This window comes from Nannobrachium achirus, assembly GCF_963921795.1.
Source record: "Nannobrachium achirus genome assembly, chromosome: 10".
NCBI lineage: Eukaryota > Metazoa > Chordata > Actinopteri > Myctophiformes > Myctophidae > Nannobrachium > Nannobrachium achirus.
This window is the reverse complement of record NC_137819.1, coordinates 45,568,854-45,595,860: the sequence shown is the minus strand read 5'-3', so window position 1 is coordinate 45,595,860 and position 27,007 is coordinate 45,568,854. Positions and strand designations below refer to the sequence as shown.

At 43.4% G+C, this 27,007-nt stretch overlaps 1 protein-coding gene across 1 annotated transcript in view; it reads left to right on the top strand.

The window, feature by feature from the left end:
• Positions 1-17,804: 17,804 nt before the first annotated feature.
• The window catches only part of col8a2 (collagen, type VIII, alpha 2), a gene marked incomplete at its 3' end in the record, with an annotated part of 22,107 nt that continues 12,904 nt past the window's right edge, over positions 17,805-27,007 (top strand). The window contains exon 1 of the mRNA XM_080735042.1: positions 17,805-17,958. Coding sequence (XP_080591168.1) covers positions 17,808-17,958 — 151 coding nt within the window. The 5' untranslated portion in view covers positions 17,805-17,807. The remainder of the gene's footprint in view (positions 17,959-27,007) is intronic.

Genomic DNA, 27,007 nt, shown 5'->3' with positions numbered 1-27,007 from the left:
AGATTTCCTGCTCCTTATTAAATTATAATCTCCTCTCTACCTTTCGATTCTCTCTCCATTTTTGAACAGCAAAGTAGGCCGTTCTCTAGTTTGCTGCCAACTGGCGTGTGTGTGTGTGTGTGTGTGCGTGTGTGTGTGTGTGTGTGTGTGTGTGTGTGTGTGTGTGTGTGTGTGTGTGTGTGTGTGTGTGTGTGTGCGTGCGTGCGTGCGTGCGTGCGTGCGTGCGTGCGTGCGTGCGTGCGTGCGTGCGTGCGTGCGCACGTGTGTGGCTGTTTTGGCAGTGAGTGGAAGAAGTGTGTGAAATGATTGGCGGGGCACACATCTGAAGTGGGTCAAGGCGGAGATCAAGGGCTCAAGCTCTTACTTTTTTTGCCCTCTTTCATTTCTCCACCCCTCCATCTCTCTGCCTATAGACTTTTCTCTCCGCCTGTCGTAATGACTTCATGTCCCCTCCGTGCCTCCCCCTCCTCCTCGGAAAAGGGGGAGCCCTTTTCCCTGCCTTGTGCTGCTTCCATCTCATCCGCGCTCATAAGGTGCTTATCTCATTCCGTTCCTCTCCGCTCGGTCTGTTCCGTTCCACCTTGCCTCGGTTCTCTCCAGCGATGGAAGAAGTACTCACGTTTTACTTAAGTAAAAGGATCAATATAGCAATGTAGATTTACTCCGTTACAAGCAGAAGTCCCGTATACAAAATGTACTTGAGTAAAAGTACAAAAGTATCGGCATCATAATATACTTAAAGTTCCAAAAATATAAATACGGCTGAAGTGTTTAGTGTGTTATGTAATGATAATCTAACTCAGTAATCTAACAGTATACAGTTTTCATATTAGTGGTGGAGTAAATATAATATCTTCCTCTGAGATGTAGTGTAGGGTAGAAGTAAAAGTAGTGACTATAACCTCACATGCATCATCAACCTTTCTTCCGCCGTTGCTCCAGTGATCACATCACATGTGACGGTGGCGATGTGCATTAGCTTAGTTTTTTTGACGGATTGTCAAAATGGGAAACGCTTTGATGGAAACAAGGCTATAAAAGGATTTCTCATGGCTTCTCCACCTCTGGAAGTCATCGCCAGCATATCTGCTGCTTGGGAATATTTTCCCTGATCCTGGAGAAAGGAATGGAACAATTAATGGCTTGTGATTGTTCGGAGTTTTGCTCCCCCTTTTTTTTTTTCTATTTCAGTGCCACAGAACATTTCGCACCTTCCGGGGACAGGATCCTAAATAAACCCATGCTCCATGTCCACAACTCCACATGGGCCTGCTTGCCACCGCAGCAGTCTTGTTCTTTGGATGAACCGCCGGCCGTGAAAGTGTTGAAATCATTCTGAAATGGGGTCTGGGAAGCAGCCTGTCCCTGTTTTGCAACAATGTTATTTCCATAATGACACACATAATGACACACATAGCACTATAGAGCAGCGGTTCTCGACCTTTTCTGGATCAGTGCCCTCTTGAAAATCTCAAAAGTGTTGGTTCTGCCGTGTAAAAGTGGTCAGATGAGTTAATGGCTGCATGCATTTTCAGAACATGTTTATTTGCAATTCGATTGTGTTCTGGCTTAAATCAACAGAACTACCTTAAGTTCATATTTATTGGTTTCACAATGAAAACTAAAAAATACAAAATTACTTTGTAACTCAAGTTTTAAGATGATTTGCCCTTTGTCAGCCTTCTGATTGGTCCCTGACTGACCAACCAGCAGGCTCTTTCTGACTTGTCCCGCCCTGGTTCTGCCTTTTTTTATGATGAATTTGCTAAAACATAATTTTTGGAGAAACAAAAACATTTAAAAACATGTCCATATACTGTATGTATATATACTGCACCTGAGAGGCTCCTTTTTTTTTTTTTTTTTTTTTTTACTAAAACCAAGTTTAAAATGAGAATTGAATACACAAAATGACAATAAGAAGCAACTGAATTTCAATTGTAGTGGATGGAGAGAAAGGACTTTTGTCCCACCAAGACACAGCAACCAATGGGTGCGAAGAGGGGCGGGACAACGGGCAGGACTTGACAAAGGGTGAATTGTAGTGGAGTAAAATGTACAATATTTGCCTCTGCGATGTAGTGGAGTTAGAATTAAGTAAAGTCAAGTAAAAGTACCTCAGAATAGTACTAAAAATCCAGTACTTGAGTAAATGTACTTGGTTACGTCACGTCATTTTATCTATAATCCCAAATGTTTTTATTTCACCCCTTTTGATTGATTGATTGATTGAAGACTTTATTAGAAGTTTGCATAGGAAAAGGTACAGTTTCATGACGGTACAGTTCACTGGTACAAGGTCTACTAAAAGGAGATCCTAGAAAAGACTAAGCTTATTTCCACAGGAAACCATTTAAGTATCTCATATAACATTAAATGACAGACGAATAGAACACAGTACTATGCAGTAGATATAGTCAGTAAAAAGAAAAAAGCCTGCTGCAGGAGTCCCTCTCCACTGCTTAACCCTGTCTCTCTCATCCTCTCTTTCTGTGTCGTCCCCCCACCTACCCATCCATTGTGTTAAATGGAGAGAATTACAGGGACTTGAGTAATATGTGTCAGTACTTGTGGGCTTACAAACACCGGGAACTGGGAGAGAGAAAAGGGCCTTGCTTGGTCAGGTCTTGGCAGCACACAATAAGAGCATTCACACCAGAAATGTGCTGTGCACCGAGAGAAAGAGAGGCTTAAAGGGAGGAGAGAATAGAGGCGTGTTTGCCAGTGGAAACCTACGGGGCAGTGGGAGAAGGGGTGATCCGTCTGATTTACAGGGGGGTTAGATTACTAAAGGTGTCTGTAGAAGTTTTCCTATTGGAGTGTTCTGAACTCCTGACCCCGGCCAATAATAACTCGCGTTCTCTGGCCCCTTGTGAAATTATTCCAATAATCCATAAATCTCCACCCTCGTATTATGTTCCGATTCGACAAATACCATGCTACACTTCCACGCTGGTTTTGAGCCACTGATGGCAGTGTCACGGCTTGAGAGTGAACGGTTGTATACCTTTATTGGAGCGTGTCTCGCTTCATTGAGAAACAGAAGATATATTTCCGCAGGGAAAAGATGGAAGCAGATTGGTCTTCATGTGTTCGTTATTTTATTTTTATAATTTTTTTCTCCTTTTCCTTTCCTCCCGATTACCTAATCAGCTGGTCATATTGGGTTTAGGTGCACTGACAGGTCAGGTGGAAAGGTATATACCTCTCTGTCTGAGTGAGTACTCTACCTTCTCTCTCTCTCTCTCTCTCTCTCTCTCTCTCTCTCTCTCTCTCTCTCTCTCTCTCTCTCTCTCTTCCTTAGCTTCTGTGAACTTGGCAGGACAGGAGGAGGTCTGGCGCGGAGCGTTTCACAGACTTCTATCTTTCAATCTCCCTCTCTCTCTCTCTCTCTCTCTCTCTCTCTCTCTCTCTCTCTCTCTCTCTCTCTCTCTCTCTCTCTCTCTCTCTCTCCCGTCTCACACACTCTGTCTCTTTTCTTTCTTCTGTCTCACTGGAGACTGGACAGACAGGGGAAGTGGCAGTTTGGTTGGGATTGCCGTACGGGGGCCCTAGACTGTTGTAATGAATGCCCTTTCATTGGCCCCTAAATGTTCCTGCTCGGGGGCCTAAAGAATGAATGAGGCCCCTTGGTCTGAGCTGTGAGGGCGTTCCTTCGGCTGTACATGTGTGAGGTCCTATAGGTTAATAGCTCTGTGTCTAATTAGCCTTAGTTTGACTGTCACCCCTGATTCCACAGTGTAAGACGCATGCATGCATGCACACACACACGCACACACACGTACACGCACAGGTAGTAGAGGTTCGCATGCGCAATCCATTATACCCCATCTTGCTGTTAGTGTGTCTGCTTCTGCACTCAAATCAGTGCCCCATTGGTATTAAGTGTTCGTCCCTGAATGAAGTCATCCAGATTTGAACACTCGCTGTCTGCTAGGTCTATTGGTGGGTCCTTATTATATATATATTATTTACATTTTCCCCACAACGCTCCACTTCCTCTCACTCCCACACCTTTCCGCTGCCTATACCCTCTGGTTCCTTTTTCTTATACCATTGTTCACTCCTCAGTCACTCCAAACCAACACCCATATCCACTTAAACTCCACATATTTCTTTTTTTTAATATATATATTTTGTTTTGGGGCTTTTATGCCTTTATTGATAGGACAGTAGACTGACAGGAAATGGGTGAGCGGCAAAGATCGCCCGGATCAGGAATCGAACCGGCGCCGCCGCCAGGCATCTATGCCTATGTGGCAATGCCTACCTGTAAGTGTTATGCCCCCAAACTCCACATATTTCTTTGACCAGAGTTTGTAGATTGGCTATTGTCACTATTATTGCACGACACTATTGTGTGACCAAGTATAGAATAACTCTTATGTGCTTTTTTATGTGCTTCTCGATTCTATGAATCAAAAAACAGTCGCTAAGAATATGATCGATAGTTGCTGCCCTAATTTGTCTTCACTAATATTCCCATCATGATTCAGTCCAGTTCAGTATTGCTCCTCATCTACTTTCTTCCCAGGACTAGCAATAACATTATTTGGCAGGATTCAGTTTCACCTTGATTCCCTGCTGGGTTGACTCTTCTTTCGTTTCTTTTTCTTTCTTTTTTTCTTTTTTGGCTTGTTTGTTTTGATTGTCCTCTCCTAATATAACTGCTTTCCCTCAAGCCCAGTGACACAGATACATGTGAGAGCCAGGAGAATCAGCGCAATCAGTCATGCTGTCATCGAAGGAATTACTTTCACTTCCCAAGACGGATCAGACAGTTGAGCAGGCAGGCAGACGCGGGTGCAAAGGATTCTCACAAAAGCAGGGGATGCATTAGTGCAAGCTTGCATGGGGCGTCGTACATCATCTCCTCACCTCGGTCTGGAGAGATACAGAAAGATGGATGATATTGGCGTATCAGTGGCTCTCTTAAAGGCCAGACCGCATCAATGCAACTGGTTGCAACTGCCATTGATTGGGGATATTGGGCTGCAAGTAGTTTCATTTTGCAACGAGTTGCATGGAGTTGCATTGGTGTGGACTGGCCTTTAGACCAAGTTGGGTTTGGTGTAAAGGCCAAACCGCACCAATGCAACTTTCCACATATTTCGCTTATTTAGCATATTTCCGTATATTCTGCAAATTCCTTTGTATTTCACTGCATAAAATCACATAAAGCCCAGCATATTTTGCAACTTTTCGCATATTTCGCAATTTCACACATATTTCATAGCAAACTCAAAGATTTTTGCCTGCAAAATCAACGATTTCAGTCTGCATAAACAAGGATTTTTGCCTGTGTTTTTCTGGAGGGTCTAATTTGAACAACATTAACCTTCAGCATCCCTATTTTGGGCATGTTGTTGTTATGTTTAAGTTATACACGTTGTAAGCAGGTGTGGTGCATCGACAATAACTGTGGCTGAATCTAAGCTGAACAAGCTGATCTACAAGCTAGTGGTTAATGTTATCCTTTGTCAGCTTCTGATCGGTATCAATAAATAAAGGTTAAAAAATGTATAAATACATCTATATATCAGCATTGTTTTCGTAGACATTTCCAAATACCGCACGCACGCACGCACGCACGCACGCACTCACGCACGCACGCACGCACACACACACACACACACACACACACACACACACACACACTCAAGTAACCCTCAGAGGTTGAATAGTCTGGAAAACGTGAAAGAATGCGAGGGAACAGGGCGTGTGTTTGTCATATGTCACATATTGACATATTAGTGGACTGTGTCTGATTGATGTATGGCCCCTGAGCGTGCATGTACTGAATACGTATACGTGCCCTAGCGTGTCGTCAGTGGAAGTGTAAACAGCTTGCGTCACACCTCGGCGGGTCCCTGACTACGTTAAGCGGATAATTTATTTCTAATGACTCCATTAAGCATGGAACCAACAGGAGAGAGGCTGGGGAGAGTACAGGACCTCTATTGTGGTTGCACGCTAAAGGGGCCACTATTTTCCCGAGAAGCACAGAGAGAGAGAGAGAGAGAGAGAGAGACAGAGAGAGACAGAGAGGGAGAGGCGGTAATAGTTAATAGTTAAAAAGTGGTTAAACTGATTTTGATGATAAATTAACCAATTCTACTAGGGACCCCCTGGAACCCCCCAAGGAGCCCTGGGGGATCCCTGTACCCCACTTTGAGAACCACCGATTCAACACTTCATTACACTTTCCACTCGTTGACAGCTAACGGCGTGACTGTTAATGTGCCATTTACACCATGCCGTATAGATTCCCGCAAATTGGTTTGGCTACCAATTTTCAGACGCCATTTAAGCACACATAAATACTCTCACATGCCCTCATATGTACATACACACTTCACACATACGTATACCTTGAATAGCCACACTGTTCGTCCAGGAGCCATGTAGTCATCAGCAAGTGATTATTTACACAAACAGCGCTGAGTAATTCGGAGTGCACTTCAAAGGCACAACAAAGCTGAGGCCGCGCGAACCAAGCACCGCGCTGCGTTACACCGGAAGGGTGTTCACGGCACGGGTGCCACTCAGGGCCTGCGAGAGGGATTACCTCATCCAGAGAAAGGTGATTGTCCAAATAAAATCCTGCACGCTCAATTTCCTCTCCCCGCCCTCACACATACTCACGCCCTCAGACTCAATAAGTGCTGTGTGCCTCCAGCCGCCAGTCTTCACTTGAACGCTACTCTCAAGTTCTCCCTCTGCCCCTCCCTCCATCAATCTCTCTCTGCCTCCTCTCTCTCTCTCTCTCTCTCTCTCTCTCTCTCTCTCTCTCTCTCTCTCTCAAACACGTGTAGGACAAAGCACACATACAGGTCAATGGTCAATAGTGCTCTATGTCGTCAGGAACAGATGTTTTAGCAATACGCGTTCATGTTGGTGCGTACCTTAAAGAATTAAAGTTAGCAGCTGCGCGTGTTTTCTATGCCAGTGTGGAAAATGACATAACACTAGCATGTCTAGACCACAGACTGCATCATCGACATGTCTCCCAAGACCACAGGTATATTATGAATAGAAATCTGTGTAGGTTGTACCCCTTCCTCATCCTTGGTGGCAGTCAATGCATGATTTGTCCATATTCACGCGGCAGCCATTTCGCTCTGACATCATGCAGGGAGGTTTCCCACTGCCCAAATATGGCATGAGTGTAAAATGGCCACTGTGTGAATATAGTCAATGGCGCGAGAGGTGTTTAAAGTTTCAAAAGGTTTGCTTGTCTTGTCAGCTATGCTGAACAAAGGGACGTCACTGTGGTTGAATAGGAGCTGCGCGGGACCAACGTGGGTTCAGGCAACGGTTATAGCAATAGCAAGAGTATTGGTTATGGTTGCGGTTGAGATTCGTAATGGATGTATCGGCCATAATGTGCGGCTGTGGTTTGTGTAGAGTAACCAACTGCGCGGTTGTGACCGAAAGTGCAATCACGACCTTGGTGTTTTCATAAAAGACCAACCTGGCATTATACGGTGTATCGTGGTCGGGTGTTGATGTCCTCCACTCAAGCAGCAGCTAAAATGGCAGCCACTAAAAACAACCGATCTCCTCCTCTTCCCTCCACGACATAGTATCCCCACGACCAACTTCACAGACGGCTCCTCGTGTCGAGGAAATGCCTGATAGACCCTGGCTGTGTAAAATGACTGCATTATAGCCCCTTTATCCAAAGCACTTTACAATCTGTGTTCACACACACATTCACACGACACGCAGATTCACACACCAACGTCGGAGGCAGCCATGCAAGAAACCACCCTCATCGAGTGCAGTTCGGTGTCTTGCTCAAGGACACTTTGACACAAAGTCAGGAAGAGCTGTTGAAACCGGGAAACGTCTGATTCCCTAGCGGCCACTCTGCCTCCTCAGCCCCAAGTGCAGTACAGTACATGCCACGTGAAGGGAAGCATAGACAGAGCGTACCTTCCACCTTGCTTCCCCAAAGCACTGCTGATTTCATTAGAGGACAGACGGAGCACTTAGGTAAGTGTCTGCTTGGCTCGCACATGTGTCTCTTCTTCTTCTGCTTCTCCCCCCGGTCTGGTCAGACAGACCACTTGAGCTGCTGGTGACTGGGGGTTTGGAGGCCATAGAAGTGCGGCTTTGGCTGCCGGAGCCCTGCTCCGTTTAGCATCTCTGCTCTGGCAAACTAGCATCCGCCGCATGTCAGGGAAAAGGCATCAGCCGCAAACGGCGGCTTTTGTCTCAAATCTCAGGTTAACCAGGTGGTTTAGAGATAGACTTGTGCGTGTGTATGTGTGCCCGTCTGAGAATTCAATATGGCTTGTCGGTGCAAAATGCCTGTTGAAATACACTTTATTATGACAGGCATTTTTGCCAACATGTGTCTTTGTGTCTGAGGTGTAGGTTGCATATGTTCTGCAATATTTGACAGCTGTCTTGAAGTAGGCACATCAGACAAACGACAGCATGCCAGTTACCGGCCTGGCAGTGTCCCTTAGCCCCGTAGATCAGCTGCCATAATATCCTCTTTCTCGCTAAAAACAAATTTCTGTTCTGTTTCGTATTTCTGGAGCTGTTACTGTAATGTCTAGTCCACAGTGGTTATTTCTTTCTCTTAAATCTGGTTTATATAAAGTGTCACCAGTCTGCCAAACTATTTTTTTTCCTTCTTCAATAGTAACTTTGGATGCCGCTCATGTTTAAAGGCTTAGGAGAAGGCTTTGATTCCTTCACTAGCCCCTCTCTCCCTTCACATTTCAGTTATGTTATGGTTTGTTTTGAATGGCCTGGTATCACGTGAAAATGAGGGGAAGTTAAACTGTTTGGGTATTTTTAAGACACCCTGTATAACCACTTAGCAGGAGTATGCATGCGTGTTCACTCACAAGAAGTTATAATGTGTGTGTGTGTGTGTGTGTGTGTGTGTGTGTGTGTGTGTGTGTGTGTGTGTGTGTGTGTGTGTGTGTGTGTGCGTGTGTGCGTGCGCGTGGGCATGACTGCTCGTGTGTGTGTGCGCGCGTGTTTGTCTGAGGATTGCGTGAGACTTTTTAACTGCGTCTGCAGAACTTTTCAACAAAAACATTTGATAAACAGATTGTGTGGTGGTCTGCAAACTCGTCTGTGTCTGATCCCCGTGTATGCACTGCATCTGTATTCGTGTGTGTGCGTGTGTGCGTGCGTGCGTGCGTGCGTGTGTGTGTGTGTCGCCCCAGTCCATTGGAGAGAGGGCTTGACGCCTACAGGATGGTGGGCACCCAAAACAGCCATGTAAATTACCCCTACCACAAAACCACAGACCCACAGACCAGCTTCCCTGCCAGCCAGTCAGCCAGTCGGCCAAACAACCAAATACCGGGCTACCAGCGCCGCTCAATCCCTCTCCCTGTCTCTCGGTCATGTCTCCAGCTCCCTTTATCCCCCCGCGTCTTTAGCTGTCGCGTTTTCATATATATATTTTTTCTTCATTATGATTTGGCTTCATGCATAGTGTGAGGGCTTTTCTTAGGTGCTGACACAGATTACACAGACGCACAGGAGCACAAAGCATGGACACACACGCGCACACAGACGCATACGTATGCATGTAGACATGACTAATTACAGAAAAACTCGCTTGGGGCTTTGAAAACACATCGGTAAATTGCTGTTAAGCAAGAATTTGACCGCTGAACTATGTGCACCCGTGAGCAAAACAACCTCAGATGGAACGAGGGGCGCTGTTAAACAGACCCAGTCTCAACACACATGGTGGCAAACAGCAACACCTTTACTTTTTGGCTGGTTATGAGTCAAGGCAATGCTGCGTCGACCTCCTGATTTACTCCCTGCTCCTGGCACAGATTCCTGTCCGTATCCAAGTTGCCGTTTTCTTTTTCACAATAAAAGTCGGAATACTTTTGTGTATTGGTAGCGCCACATCATAAATTGCTTCCAACTGAACTCTGCACTCGGTCTCTTCAAGCCAAAGCCAGCGTGTTGAGGACTTAACGGGACAGGCAAGCCTAGCGCGGCTGTGATATTACCATTTGAGTTATGACTGGACAAAACCAGCTTGATGTCTTCCAGAACTAACACAAATAAAAACATTACACGGCACAATAGTGTAATTCAAACCGCCTTGGTACCACTAACCTGTGGAAACACATGCAGAAAGGGGAGCTCTGCCATTGTTCCGAACAAACTGGCAAGCATAACGATGGAGAAGAAAGCATTAGGGTTGTGTCTAGTTACAGCGTGGGAGTCAGAGAGAGGTGGTTTATCAAGACAGAGGATGTGATGATACTTTTGTGTCATTAGGACTTTGATTGATTGATTGAATACTTTATTTAGCAGTTCGCAGAAAAGTGCAGTGCAATCCACGGTCTGCTAAGAATTTTTAAACCCAATTAAAGCACTATGGCTTGTTTCCATTGGGGTCCTTTGTACTCAATTCATTGAAGAATAGGATAGGAATAAGAACACGCCTGGAATTATCATACGCTACTAGTCCTTGCCTGTTCGAACGTAATTATGTGCTCCGAATTATGTGCAGTTTGCGTTATGGGGTGTGCACAGTATATGAGCGACCTGGGCATGGTTTTACACTCAGGTAAAGACTGATTTGACTGATTGATTGAAGACTATTAGGATATATGCATATAGGAAAAGGTACATGACAGTACAGTTCACTGGTACACGGTCAACTAAAAGGATTAACACCACAAGAAAGCATTTGGCTTGTTTCAATTGGCGCTGAATTGTTATGTTTGGGAGAGGAATAGAAGAGAACCCTTCAGAAGCACTATCAGAACTCCTTGATCAGATAGTGTAATGATTGATTGATTGAATACATCATTAGCCATAGCACTTGCCCTAACCTCGACGACCATGCAGGCTTATGCAAATTAGATGGCTTGTTATATAGACAGATGCCAGGTACCGGTATTGTTAACCTGGCATCCTATAGAGCTGCGAAGTTTGGCGTCATTTACACAGGTGCCATGGCATTGGTCCGACATTTCATTGTTCCTACATCCCATTAATCCGAATTTGGTGAATGTTAACCTGGTGAAAATACTATGCCTAAACCTAACCCTAACCCTAACCTCAGTAAAACTATGCCTAAACCTAACCCTAACCTCAGTAAAACTATGCCTAAACCTAATCCTACCTGGTTCCCTCCATAGAGAGGGCCAGGAATAAGGTGAATAGTGCAGTGGTTCTCAACCTTTTCAGGCCGTGACCCCCAATATAATCACATTTTACCTGGGGACCCCCCACCCTGATGAGCACACAGTTATATATGCGAGGCGTTGTGATCATGTAGATCTGCTATTTTCACAATGTCTGCCTCTAATACTTGACAATTTGGCCAATGTTTAATTTGTCATTTTAGAGGAATTAAAAAGTCCTGTGTGTGCATAAACCCACACTTAAACGTTAAGCTGCTTTGTTTACTGTTGAGCGAGAAAACAATGTTGCTCATTAAGTTAATCATCTGGGAACCCCCCCTGGGGGGTGTTGTCCTTGCTTATTGTTAATCGTGGGAAAAATACACAGAAGACATATAGGTTATTTTTCTCCATACTATATCATTGCTTTTCAAAGTGGGGTCTGGGGAGGAGTCCTTTAGGAGTTAGGGGTCTTTAACTTTGAGGGTGTTCACATGGATTTTGTACACTAGAGAAAATTAACAGAGATGAGGGTCTCAGATATGAATGTCATATCAAACTGTGGGTTTGATAATGGGATTTGATATTGATGTGGGAAAAATGTAAATGTTTGAAAAGTAATATTTCCTCATATCAGAACATCAGGATTTAGGTACAAAATCGGCAGAATTCCCCTGTAATGGCTTAAAAGACTGCAATGGCCTTGAATTAGTCCAGTTCTATTTGTCCAAAAATGAAGGTTCGTTCAAATTTTCTGGAGATTAGGAAAACTATACATTTTTGGAAACTTCAGAGTGTAACAAATCAGAAAATCCATGATTCCATTTGCGCTGAAGCCAATATGGTGGTCATCTTGGACTTTGAAAAATGGCAACCTTTGAATATTCGTTTTTCAATATCTCGACTTCTAGATTATGTAGGATAATGATTCTAGTGGCTAAATCAACATTTTTAGGGTCAGGAAATCCAATGGTGCTAATTAGAAATATTCACAAATGATCAATGGCACAGATGTGGGTCCTCATCCTTAATTTTGGGGGCAAAAGGTAACATTTTAATATTCGTTTTTCCACTGTTTTGAACTACAGTATAGGATCATGATTCCAGTGGTTAATCTAACATTTTTAGGAAATCAATATATTATCTGAAGAGGTAGAGAGCTCTCAATGACACAAAATTGTGTAATTTATTTACACCCAACAGTAAATTGAATTGATTAAGTAAACTATCAAGTAAAAACTGGTAGGCTATATTGTTGCTGTCGGATGGAAACCTTGAATGAACAAAGCAGTTACTTCTCAGAAAATGGAAACAATGGACCCAATGAAGATATTTTTTCATATGCTCTTGTCTATTATACTTTTTGTTCTTTCATTATTCATAAACCCCACATACAGACAATTTCAGTGATAAGTTCTTCCGCAAATAGCAAAAACTGTCACCAAACAGATATAGGACCCAATAGCAGGCAAAGAGGCAGGTACAAAGTTCAATGGATTTAATAAAAAAAAGCTGGAGGGGAGAAGGCAAAGGGACCAGGTGGAGTGAGTCAAAGGGGCAGCATAGTTCATAGTTCTTAGTGGGCAATCCGCGTGGCGCCTGGTCCAAGAGGGATAAGGCTAATCGTAGTCTGTGGGTCCGGTCCTGGTCCAAACACTGGGGATCTGTCCAAACAGGCTGGAATACAAGGGCGTTAGGCAAGGGTCAAATCCAGATACAGGCAGGGGTCAAAAACGGGCATAAATACAGGTTATAGCAAGCAAGAATAGATCAGCAGGGAGAGAATAGTGGCATAAGTGAGGCAATAAATACACTAAGTGGAAACAGTCATGCTTACCTGTAGCAATATAGCAAGAACACGGTTGTCTATACATCATCTTCAATGCTATAATTGCTGTCACTAGCCTATTTATGTTGACAGCCTTCATCGTTTTGGAAGTCAGTACTACACTGACATAATTCCATAGAGGGTAGCTCCACTGATCTGCAAGAACATCTATGTGACAGTCTGCTTTTTGCAGTGACATCTGAGCATCTCAATGATTGCTGGGAGAGACTCATTTGTTTCAGCTGGCCATCCTCGTCCTTGTAATATCCATTGTTCAGTGGGTTAAGGAACTCCTGCTGAGCTATGTGTGCCTGACTCCTCACTCTGGCCTCGATATGGACTTTTAGGACATGCTAGTTAAGAGCACCAAGTGTGAGTGGAAGCTTGACCCCTTCTGCCAAGTGTTTGCAGAATAGATGCCTTCTCAGCTTACCTTCGGTAAGTGCAGTGCATACAAACTTAGCTACTGTAGTTAATAGATCCTCTGTTACATCACTGGTTTGAGAAAGCATCTTCAGTGCCTTGAAGACTTCATCACCAGCTTTGAGGTAGCTGTTCCATGTAGATTTGCCTATCGAAAATCTCAGTGTTCCCAGTGTTGTCTGCTCCTGTAAAGGCATGAAGTCCTGGCAACGCTTTCTCATGACCAAACAAATGCTGATCTGATCTGACATCAAAGACCATTGAATACAGCAAAGACTCCCCCATGCTTGTCATTGGGTCCGCTATTAGGACACACAAAGATTAACAGTGAACTGCACTTTAAAGCCAACAACTATGAAGAAGCAGACACCTTGTTGATCCACCTTACAGTTCTGGCTTCATATAGCAAACTCTTTGATGCACAGCTAATGTTCTTCTCCCCAGACACAGATGTGTTGTCCTCAAGGCTCTGAAGATGCTTTCTTAAACCATGTAACAGGATCTTCAAACTAAAATTTACACTGTAGGGCTGACCCAGAACTAGAACCAGAACTTCTGCTTTTGTTTCCATAAAACTAGAACTAACCGGGGTCCGAGCAGCAGCGCTGCTGGCCCCGCCCATAGGTTCCCAGAACTCAAGTTTAGTTCTACTTCAGGAGCAGAACCGAAAAAAGGTTCCAGGAACCTTGTCTGGAACCAGGCGGTGTGCAATGGAAACAACACCAGAACCAAAAAAATAGGTTCAGGTTCTGGAAAGTTTTGGTTCCACCTTGCAGTGGAAAGGGGGCTTAAGTTTGTATGCACTGCATACTTACCAAAGGGGAAACACCCCTGAACTGAGATGGCATCTATTCTGCAAACACATGGCAGAAGGGGACAAGCTTCCACCCACACTTGGTGCTCTTACGCAGCATAGAGTCCATATCAAGGCCAGAGTGTGGAGTCAGGCACACGTAGCTCAGTAGGAGTTCCTTGACCCACTCAACAATGGCTATTTCAAGGATGAGGATGGCCAGCTGAAATCAGTTACAACGGAGTCCCTCCCAGTACCAGAGGCAATCATTGAGATAGTCAATGTCACTGTCTTAGCATTTATTGATGTCACAATGAAGACTGTCAAGATACATTGACTAGTGAAAGCAATGATTGATCATGAGGATGATGTATAGATTACTGTGTTCTTGCTATTTCTACAGTTAAGCTTGCCTGTTTCCACTGCGAAAAAAAGAACCTCTGGGAACTCAGATTGCCACTGAGTAGCCAGAGCATTTATTGCCTCACTTATTCCACTATTCTCTGCCTGCTGATTTATTCTAGCTTACTATAACCTGTATTTGTGCCAGTTTTTGACCCCTGGGTTAGCCTGTTTAGACAGGACAGGATCCACAGACTATGACGAGCCTTACCCTCTAGAACCAGGCGCCACGCAGATTGCCCACTCAGAACTCTGACCCATGCTGCCCCTTTGACTCCGTCAATCTCCATCTGGTCCCTTTGCTTCCCCCTCACTGAAAGTGTTTTTCTGTGGGTTTATGAATATTGAAAGAACAAAAAGTATTAACAAAAGCATATGACTAAATAATATCTTCAATGGATCCATTGGAACAGGTTATTGTTTCCATTTTTTGAGAAGTAACTGCTTTGTTCATACAAGGTTTCCACCCGACAGCAGACATATACCAGTTTGTACTTGATAGTTTGAAACCTAATCGATTCAGTTTTATGTTGGGTGTAAATAAATGACACGATTTTGTGTCAATGAGAGAAATTATCTGTCTCTGTCTCCTCAGATAATATATTGATTTCCTTAACATTTTAGATTAACCACTGGAATCATGATCCTATGTACTGTAGTTCAAAATAGTGGAAAAACGAATATTAAAATGTTACCTTTTGCCCCCAAAATTAAGGATGATGACCCAAATCTGTGCCATTGATCATTTGTGAATATTTCTAATTGGCACCATTGGATTTCCTAACCCTAAAATGTTGATTTAGCCACTAGAATCATGATCCTACATAATCTAGAAGTCGAGATATTGAAAAACGAATATTCAAAGGTCGCCATTTTTCAAAGTCCAAGATGACCACCATATTGGCTTCAGCGCAAATGGAATCATGGATTTTCTGATTTGTTACACTCTGAAGTTTCCAAAAATATATAGTTTTCCTAATCTCCAGAAAATTTGAACGAAAATACAAATAGAACTGGACTAAATGTGGGTTTATGTAAATCTGTCACCAATGCTGTTGAAAGGAAGCACTTGCCCTTTCGAGACAGCCAGACAGGAACTCATATAGGACAGCTGTGCACAGCTTACTGACCTTCCCCTCCCTGTGTGATGTAAGTGTGAGATTGTTGGCGTTTTAAAAACGAACAGGTTATGCCCAGGATCACATTTTGCGTCACGTTATTATCGCAAGGGAGCTCCTGACTCTCATCGGCCCAAAACCAAAACACTGGTGAATAGACAGCAGTTCGCACCGTAAAATCCTTCATGTCAATTTAACACTGGAGAGTGTACAAATGGACCCTTACAGGTCCATTTGGTTCCATTTGTACAGTGACGCTGAGCGGACTTTACTGTGTGGTTATAGGTGGGGTTGAAGAGGAAATTGTCCCACTTTCCCACATCATCTCACCTACACTGATATATAGGCACGGACGTGCATACATGCGCGTGCGCACACACACACACACACACACACACACACACACACACACACACACACACACACACACACACACACACACACACACACACACACACACACACACACACACACACCACTGAGATACAGACGCACGCCATCCACCAGTGGCTTCCTGCTTGCACCTGACCAGGGTTGTGCAAATATTTGGCAGCGGTAACGTGAGGATGAAGTGATCACTTCTTCCTGCAGTAAATTAAAGTCAACATGTCCGCCTGTCACACTTTCTGACAGCTAGCTGGGGTCAAACAGTGACCCGACCAAGCCCACGCCCGCATATCCGTATTTGAGCCCTACTGTATATGCTTGCATATCGTCGTCGTCGGATGGAAACCTTGTATGTCCAAAACAGTTCCTTTTGTATTTATCATTTAAAAGATTTACTAAACTAGTGAAAATAGCAGATCTACAAGCACACAACGCCTCGCACCACGAGGCGCTGTGTGCCTGTAGATCTGCTGTTTCCATTATTTTTGTGCGACAGCCTTGTATCCTAATTTACAGTACACTTTATGACAGAATAAGACATAATAAAGCCATAATAAGAAATAATGTGATGGTAATTAGAACTAATATGTTTTATTAGACAGAAACAAAGACAGAATAGCAGAAAGAGCGAATATATTCTCTGGCACCGGCACCTGCCGACCGGCAGTTCGACCATCAGTGGTATTGCATCGCCGGCGATAGGACCGGCAGCCGCCGCACGGAACTGTAGGTAGGACCGGCATCGCTGGTAACTGTCGCGGCAGCCACCAGCGCACGGACCGGCAGTTTACCGTGACGGGACCTGCTGGTCCGTGCGGCGGCCGCCGGTCCTACTGCCGGGACTGCTGGTCGAACTGCCAGTCCTATCGCCGGCGATGCAGTGCGACTGCCGTTGGAACTGCCGGTCGTGCGGCGGTACCTACCAGGTGCCGGTGCCAGAGAATGTATCCGCTCTTTCTACTACTATTCTGTCTTTGTTTCTGTCTAATAAAACATATTAGTTCTAATTACCAACACATTATTTCTTATTATGGCTTTATTATGTCTTATTCTGTCTTAAAGTGTACTCTAAATTAAGATGGGACCTGATGAAGCAGGGCTTTACTTGCCGAAAAAACATTTAAATTTGAAACTTGGAGATACAAGGTTTCTGCCCGACAGTGACGATATGTTGGCTATCACAGATACTGTATATCGGTATACCATTAGGCATAAAACATTGTCAGGTATGAAACAATGTTGCAGAAAGATATGACATTTTAGTTTTTCAGTGTACAGATGCCATTTTGCACAATAACGTTTACTGTTAAATTGTAAAATATCTTGCAGTTGCATTTGCATTCGCGGCCCACACATATGACTCGCGTAACTTAATGTTAAGTGATCAGATGGCTGGGCCACGTATATTTTCACTACTCACATTTGAATGATTAATCGTTCCGGATTAGCTCAATGGAACTAATAGTTACTATTTATCCTTATCACAATAAAAAAATAATTTCTCAAGGTTTTAAAGAAAAATGACTGTAATTTGTCTTTCTTTTATATATAAATGTTTTCATATTAATGCCATACATTATCAACAATATCATAACTGCAATGACAATTACGATATCACCAGCGGGCCTCTGCTCAGAGTTTGGGGATCGCTAACATTTTCTCTTGCTCTCTGTCCGTCCTCTAGTTGTACGTGTGTGTGACGCCTGGAGCCTGGGAGGCTAGTGACCATGCTGTTGGCACCTGTCTGCTTGCTGCTGATGCTGGGGGGGCGTGCTTTGGCCGGAGGCTACCCCCCTATGCCCCAAATGAAGTACATGCAGCCCATGATGAAAGGGCCCATCGGACCGCCATTTCGAGAGGGCAAGGGACATTATATTGGTAAGTAAAGTGTGTGTGTGTGTGTGTGTGTGTGTGTGTGTGTGTGTGTGTGTGTGTGTGTGTGTGTGTGCGTGTGCGCGCGTGCGTGCGTGCGTGCGTGCGTGCGTGGGTGCGTGCGTGCGTTTGTGTGTGTACGAGTGAGCGTGTGCTTGTGAAGTGCGTGCGTACGTGCGTGCGTGCGTGCGTGCGTGCGTGTGTGGCGCGTGTGGCGTGTGCTTGTGCGTAGTTGGGCATAAAAAAAAACAATAAAAGTCTGGGATAACTTTATTAACTCGTTTCAAAGATGCCATCAAACCACTCTGCATTTGTCTCTTCCGTTGACAGTATACAATCCGTACAGTATTCCCCATGGCAATAACCCGATAATTTGATCAAATTTCAACTCATTCAAACCATGCTGCGCATTGATGTGGTTCAGATGCGGAAATCTTCAGCACCAAAAGCTATGCAAGACAAGAATGAAAACACATCGCAGCGACAGAGACAAATGGCATCAAGACACCAGCATTGAACAAGGAAGAACAACTCTTTTTGATAAACGTAGCAATACCACAATATAAAAATAATTCAGTACTTGAGTAAAAGTACAAAAGTATCTACTGGCCTCAAAATATATAATGCAGAAGTACAGAAACGTTTCTAAATTTGTCACACCTTAAAAGTCTAAAGTCTAAAATAGTTCATAAGAGGTTAATGTATGTTTTGTGTTCATAATCTACATCTACAAGGTAACTAAAGCTGTCAAATAATTGTAGTGGAGTGAAAAGTTCAACATTTGCCTCTGAGATATCGTGGAATAGAAGTTAGACATATTGAACAAACGAGATTCTCAGGTAATGTAAAAGTACCTGCAAATTAAGTACAACATTTGCATGAATGTACTTAGTTACACCACTGCTGCCCACACAGGCGTTACAACGGGGGGGGGGGGGGGGGGGGGGGGGGGGGGGAGTGGGACTGAGTTACTAGGGCCCAACTTGGAGGGGCCCTAATTATTTTATACTTTAGATATTGGAAAAATAGCAGATATACAAGCTCGTACAAGCTCTACAAGCTCGAGCTTGTAGATCTGCTATTTTTGAAAAGTTGTGAAAATGTGTGCAAATCTTTGAATATATCTATTTTTTGAAGCGAACATTTGTAACTCAAATTTTGCTTCTGGGGGGTCCCTGGAACTAAATATTTGAGATGGGGGGGTCCGTGGCCAAATACATATCATTTTGGGGGTCCTAAAAGGTTTGAGCACCACTGACATAGGAACATAGGTTTTTCTAAAAATAATATTCAAAAGGCTTGCACACATTTTCACGATTTTTCAAAAATAGCAGATCTACAAGCTTGCAGCGGCACTCGGTGCCGCGCTGTGAGCTTGTATATCTGCTATATTTCAATAGTTAAAGTACCCAGGGCCCAGAATTTGGAGCGACAACCCTGGCTGCCCACAACCCAGTCTAAGAAGTGTTTGATATGGACATGGTCCTAGGGCAGGGGTTCCCAAACGTTTTTGTCTCAGGGCACCCCATACATTTTTTTTTTTAATCCAAGGCACCCCTACATTATAATTTTCACTTCCAGCACCTTATATTTTTAGCATATTGTCGTTGTCCGGTGGAAACCTTGTATGTCCAAAACCGTTCGTTTTGTATTTATCATCTAATGTACTAAACTGGTGAAAACAGCCGATCTAGATCGGCTTTTTTGTTCGGCTTTTCACTAGTTTTGTGCGATGGCCTTATGATGAAGCAGGGCTTTGCTTTACCAAAAGACGTACACATTTGAAACTTGGAGATACAAGGTTTCTGCCCGACATTGACAATATTTTAGTGATTATGTTGCGAGGAAAATGTTGAGATAATAGCCATTTTGGTTAGAACTGACTGAAAATAACTTTGTACTTCAAGTTTTAAAAGTGTTCAATCAAGTGTCCAAATAAATTCCAAATATTATCGAATTATCTGGCGGCACCTCTGGGCTACCGTCGCGGCACCCCAGGGTGCCCTGTCACCCACTTTGAAAACCCCTGTCCTAGGGAACAGAGACAGACAAATACATTTTGTGTGCTACAGTCGTGGGTTTATTGGCTCTCCGCGGGCAGTAAAGAGGACATCGGTGGAGTGTGTCTCTCTCTCTTTCTGTACCCCGTGGGTCCGGCGGGATTTGGCAGGTCTCTCACCATCAGGCCTGATAGAGGTCTGATTGCCCGCTGTTTGGCTGAGCTCCACGCTGGCCAGTTGTTTCCTCCCACCATCTGGATGCTGTTACCCTGCTGTTTTTCACCTTTTGTGCGGGATGGGGAGAGGAGGAGAGAGAGAGGGGGAGAGAGAGAGAGAGAGAGAAATATACTGTACTTATGTAAAAGTATGAAAGTGTTGGCATCAAAATGTCCTTAAATACCGAAAGTAAAATGACAAAATGTTTGAAAATAGCCGATCTACAAGCTCACAACGTGTCGCAATGCGACAAACAGCCAAGGTATAAAAAGGGCTTAAGTGGTTTATGTATGTTTTTAATATTATAATTCATATCTACAAAGTAACTAAAGCTTTCAGATAAATGTAGAGGAGTAAAAGAAGTACAATATTTGGATGTGAGATGTAGTGGAGTAGAAGTTAAGGAAATTGGAAATACTCAAGTAAAGTACAAATACCTGTAACCTACTTAAGTAGGCTAAGTTACACCACTGTGTCATACACATACACACGTTTGTATTACTATACTTATGAGGACAAAACCTTTGTCCCATTTGTATATTTCTCCTGTACTTGCGGGGACATGTGGCCCTAACACACACACACATGCTCGTGCACACACACGCACGCGCACGCACGCACGCACGCTATACATGTACACACACTACACACACACACACACACACACACACACACACACACACACACACACACACACACACACACACACACACACACACACACACACACACACACACACACACACACACACACACACACACACACACACACACACACACACAGTGGTTGTAAACCAAAACAGACATCATTACCAAACTTGACTCTGTTTGGTTTGTGCATCATATGGACGACACACCCAGAGCGAGGCCCCTGCTTTAAAACAAATTTCCTCTCATGACAGACACATTATCAGTAAGTTGCCATGAAATAATGTTTGACAAAGCCACATTCCAGAAGTCACATTCGGAGTAAGTGCAGTGAAGCGTTCCGAAACCTTAGATTCCTGGGAATCGCTCTCAGAGATAGCACAGATTCTGACCTGAGAGCACGTCCATAATCCAAAGGCATGCTGTGTTTGGTTGCATTGCTAAGAGTGTGGCTCTGAAAGAAACTTGGACTCCACCAATTGAAAGGCTTTTTTGCTCATGTGAACACTATGCTTTTACCACCACCATGTGGTCAGAAAGTCTCATTGCATGTTGGGCAGCATAGATAACAGAATGGTCACTATTACAGTAAAACCTGCTGCTTACTCATCCTAATATGAATTCATAATGTGTTTTGATACTTTATTACCCCATTGGCTACAGCACTTTTGGGATGGCCAATGAATCGCCTTCATCATCAAAGAATCAACTTGTAAAAAATATAATAACCCATTGGCTGTGGGTAGGTTCGCTACAAACTAGTTTGCAAATAGCAACATGTCCATTTATGCACCACATTAATGTGTTTCAGTAAGCACAAATTAGGTAATAAACATTTTATATCGCTCTCAAAGCCAAGCTTGTATGCAAGTATGGATCTTGGTTCTGACTCGGGTCAGTGTAGCTGGGTATTTTAACCTGGCTACAAAAGTAATTCAGCAGGCCCATAGTCTTTGGGGGGTTAGGCTTAGAACAGGCAGGTTGAAGGTGCAAGGCCCCAATATTAATTTGAGGAGTAGGTTGAGAAGCAGGACTGGACTGAAGAAAATTATTTAGCCTTTCCCAGACAACTGTGAGGTGAGGGACAAAATGGCTGATCCATGGCCTCTCCTTAAGCCAGAGCTGCTGTTCTGAAATCTTCCCCATGAGTTCAGCATGCTTACTGGAGTTGAGTTAATTAGGCAAGTAACTGCCGATTCAAAATCCTCTACCTTCCTCTGAAAAAGTTGTCATTCTGCTGGGTCCATTTTTGGCCAGTTTATTCTGTCACGATATGAGGGGATTTTTCTGACCCAGGTGCAGATACGGTCAAACAGAGGCTTAATGCAAGGGTTTTAATGAAATTTAAACAGGAAACAAGAAAGCAGACTGCAAAGAGAACTAAACTACACTGGGAAAACTAAACTTCATTCAGATACATGGCAGGAACAGGACATACTCACAGAGTGACAAAGTCTAATAAACTGGCAAGGGGCAAATAGCAAACAGGACTTAAATAGACACATGACTAACAAGACACAGGTGAACTCAAAGACAATCAACACAGGGATTGGCTGGGAGACTAACAGGACACAGGAGGAGAAAACTAACAATCACTACAAAAATAAAGGTTCAACAAAATTAAACATGACAGTTCATGACATTTAAGCCGTGTGATGTATATAGTTTGAGTTAAAACCATTAATATCAACCCATGTCCCTCTCCGCTCTAGCAATCATCACACCTGTGACGGCAGGCCTGTCAGTCATTGGCTGAAAAGTAACTAAGTACATTTACTCAAGTACTATACAAGTACTTGTACCTACAGTACATTTTTGTTTGTTTACTCGTCCACATCATGTTTTTTTATTTTATTTTGATTTAATTGTCCATACCGTTAAGTTCATGTAATGACACTGCTTGTCTGCATTGTAGTTTGATTACCATTTCACTTATACGCCAGTAACGTCAAAGAGAGCACTGCCTGCAATCTTGACAGTTTGTACTTTTATAGCCATTATAGCCAAGGAACAATATTTTGTAGTGGTATTTACCATTGTCGTTTACTATTCATCATCACATATATTTGCAATCATTTAATGCCAACAGGTCTGTGAATGAATTTGTTTATTTATTCAGAATTCAGAAAAAGAATCAACATCAGTGGATGTTATTTAACGTGGAATATCAAACCCACAAAAATAATTATTACTTCATAATCTGCTAGATCCACTATACATATAAAGTATAAATTAATTCGACTAAAGAATAAATTAATTCGACTATATATAAGTATTTGTCATCTGCCCTGGGCAATGTTTACAAAGCGTAAAAATCAAACAGATTATTTTATACATATTTAATGTTCCAGTGTTCAACGACAGAATCCCAATTAAATCGCTAATCACAATCATTGACATTTAATCATAAAAGTTAAAAGGATGGTTTAATTACAAAATGGTTCAAAATGAGTAATAGAACAAAAGTATTGGTATCAAAATGTACTTAAAGTAACAAAAGTCAAAATAGGCTACTCATTATTTAGAATGTCCCATTTCACGAAATGTATAAAAACATAATTTGAAATTAGAAGTTCCATCTACAAGCTCACGATGTGTCACATTTGGACGCATCGTGAGCTAGTATGTTTTGTAATAATCCAAATCTACAAAGTAACTAGTAACTAAGTTTTCAAATAATTGTAGTGGAGTAAAAGTACAATATTTGAGATGTAAGGGAGTAGAAGTAAAAGTATAGAAAATTGGAAATAATCCAGTAGCAAAATGTATTTAAGTACAGTACAGAGTATATTGTTTACCTCAAACCACTGACAATAACAAAGATTAGAAACAACATTACTGGCTTCTGATGGTTCTCAAACTTTACTTTCAAGGACCCACACTATAACTCTTACAGACATAGGCGTCCATTTGAAACCTCCTTAAGGAAACTTGTTGGTCTCTGGACCCCACTCTGAGAACCATTGGGTTATATTATTTGCATCAACAGAACAAGTTCAATTTTTGAATACTGAGAATGAAAAAAAGTATAAAGTACCTGGAGAATTGACATTCCGTAACTTAAAACAGAAAATCAAGAAAACCACAGACAAGGACACGTCTTTGCCACAATCACATTTGTTTGTGTACGGACTTGATGACCCTTGGACGACCCGCAGGGTTTGATCTACTCAAGGTCACACAACTAGGTACCTGTTTACCTTTTCATTACGGAACACAAACCTAAATCCAGCATAGATGGGCTGGGTGAAGGTCATATAATCTGGACTCTGAGGAACAAAGTCATTGTGTTGGAGACTTGTGTTGAAGGCCAGATTACCTACACTGTGGTCCAGGTACATTCCGAGTCTGGTGGTTACAAGGCAACCTGGGATTGACTTTCTCGGGTTGAAATTAATGTAAGCATGGGGCATATACTATGAAACCAGGCTCTGTATCCAATATTCCGTTCCTAAATGTCCATTCACAAATTCAACTTGAACTGTAAAGTGTCCTGTTCTTTGCAGATCGCTGTAGTCGATCAATTTTGCAACAATGTTTCCACCCCACTCCACCTCCCAGTAACAGCATCCAGTCATACCCTCTCTACTCAGAACCTCCATTTTAGTGAATCGTATGATTGTTCTTTAGACAATGTAACGTTTCTGTTCCCCTCAGACAGAGCCAGATAGTAGTTTGCTGTGTTTGGATCCAGTGTGATAGGAACTCCATATTGTAAGAACTCTGCTCTGGTCTTGGGTGCTAGCCAACCAGGAGTCGTCGTGTTGAGGTGTCCTTGAACCACTAACTGCTCCCTGTGTTCCCGCTGGGTCTGAACACTGCCCCTAAAAGGATTAGTCAAAGCAATTACAAAGAAAAGGAACACTACAAATGCCCTCTTCGTTTTCTTTTTTTTTGTTTTTTTTTTCTCGTTGGTTTGCTTGTAAGAACTCTGCTTCGGGGGCCTAGGTGGGAGCCTAGGCCGCAACAAAAAAAACTGGACTCCCTCCTACCCAGTCCCAAAACAATGACATCAACACCAGTCCAAATTGCAGTCCTTTACATAAAATCATACTCAAAGCTAAACCCTATTCTTACCTCTACGAACATAAAGAACAAAAGAAACAAAACAATTAATGGCACCCACCCCTGCCATACCAAGGGTTGTAAAATACCCCATGTTAAAACTAGCCAGCCACTTATTAATGAGAATAAAAAATAACACAGCATTAAGGAGGCCAACCATATAAATGACAACATTTAATGTCGGGGGGGCCCCACTTCCTCTTTGAGACTGTCCTCCTGTTTGTCCCTGATCTTTGACACTGCCCAATCTTTGAGCTGTTCCAACTCGGCGTGTCTTCCTTCCAGTTCGGTGACCTCCTGCGCCGCGCTCCTCCTCTGTTCTTCGGCGCGGCTCACTTCGTGTTTCTGCCGCTGACTTCTCTTGGTTGGAAGCGGTGAGCTTGGCGAAGACGGCATTATCATCCTCCACTGCTCTGTCAGCAGCGTGTTTGATGTTCCTTATCTCCTCGCGAAGCGCCCTCGTGTCTCTCTCTCGCTCCTGGATTCTCCACAGGAGGTTCTGCTGGCTCACAGCCAACCCTGTCTGTCTCTTGGCCTGTTCCACTGCGGCCGAGATGACATCGTGACCTTTGTGTTCCTCCGTGCAGCACCGGGAACAGATAAACTGCTGATCGGTGCGGCAGAAACGCCTCCTCGCCTTACCGTGGCTAGGGCAGATGTTCTCCAGAAGCAGCTGGCTGGAGGCCTTGACCAGCTTGTGCGCCTGTAAGGCAGGAGATCGATAGTGATGCGAGAGGTGAGCGTCACAGTAAGAGACCCGACACTGAAGACATGTCTTGACGGCTTTCAGTTTTCTCCGGGAGCAGATGTCACAGGTCACATCTTCAGGTCCATCGTAGCAGTGATCAGGAGGAGTAGTATTCTGCACATCCATCATCATATCAGCCAACACAGGTCTCGGGACGAACGTCTGGCCGCACTGTGGACAGCCAAACCTCCCTCTCTGATCCTCCCGATTCCAGTAGCCCTCGATACACCTGCTGCAGTAGTTGTGTCCACAGGGAACACTTGTTGGATCCGTCAGAAGGTCCAGACAGATAGAGCAGACAAACTTGTTGTGGTCCATTTCACTGCTTACCGTCTTTAGAAACAACGTCGAGGGCAGCTTACCGGTAGCTTCATTTCCTCAACAGCTCAGAGATCACATGATATGGGAGGTTCTGGGGGTGTGTGTGTGTGCCCACACCGCGTGGGAGAGAGACATAATCACCCTTTTGAAATATGTATGAGTCAATGGTTTAATACCAGATAAGGTGAAATGCCTCTCTCTCTCTCTCTATCTCTCTCTCTCTCTCTCTCTCTCTCTCTCTCTCTCTCTCGGAGATCCATCCCCCTCCCCCATAGTAGAGGTGCACGACAGTTTGAGAGGAATTCAACTTTATTTGGAAGTCTACTATGACTCTAACGTTTACATCATTGTCAATAATGTAAGGATAAGAACTTAGAAGGGTAACAGAATGGGCTCTACTGTGTTAATAGAACAGTGACATACAAAGCAAAGAAAAAGAAAAACTAGGTGCTCAGGAGGTAGCAGCAAAAAAACAATATGCCCTGATGAAGACCCTGAGTTGGTCGAAACATGTTGGCTTTTATTATTTTGTTATGAAATAAAGTACACAGTTTTTACGTCCGTTCCCCTCCTTTTTAACTTTTTGAGTGCTCGGATCACTCCTCTCTTTTTAGAACAGTGACATAGTTGTGAAAATATTTAATATTTTAATATATAATCTGAAAGGGTTAATATTGAGAGCTGTAGGAAGAAGGTGGTCCCAACTCCCGAAGCACCGCCTAACCAGCTCGGAAAGTGACGAGCCAAAACGCTAGGGTTGCCAACTTTCAGAAACTGAAATAAGGGACACCTCTTCCGGCCGAGCGGTAGCGTGTGTTCCAGGCGTGCAGCACAGCCGCATGCCGGGGAACAAATGTGTTTTTTAAAGTCACAAACCCCTGAAATACATAGAATAGTTATAATTAACACACTATTGTGTAAGCTTTTGGCAGTTTGAAATCGGCAATTGTTTCCAAAGTATGAAAGATTCAATTGTATGAATATCCCACCTGACCTGGCGGAGACCTGTGTTCCGAGGAGCACTTTTTCTAGTTTATATATATTTTTGCCAGGTCATT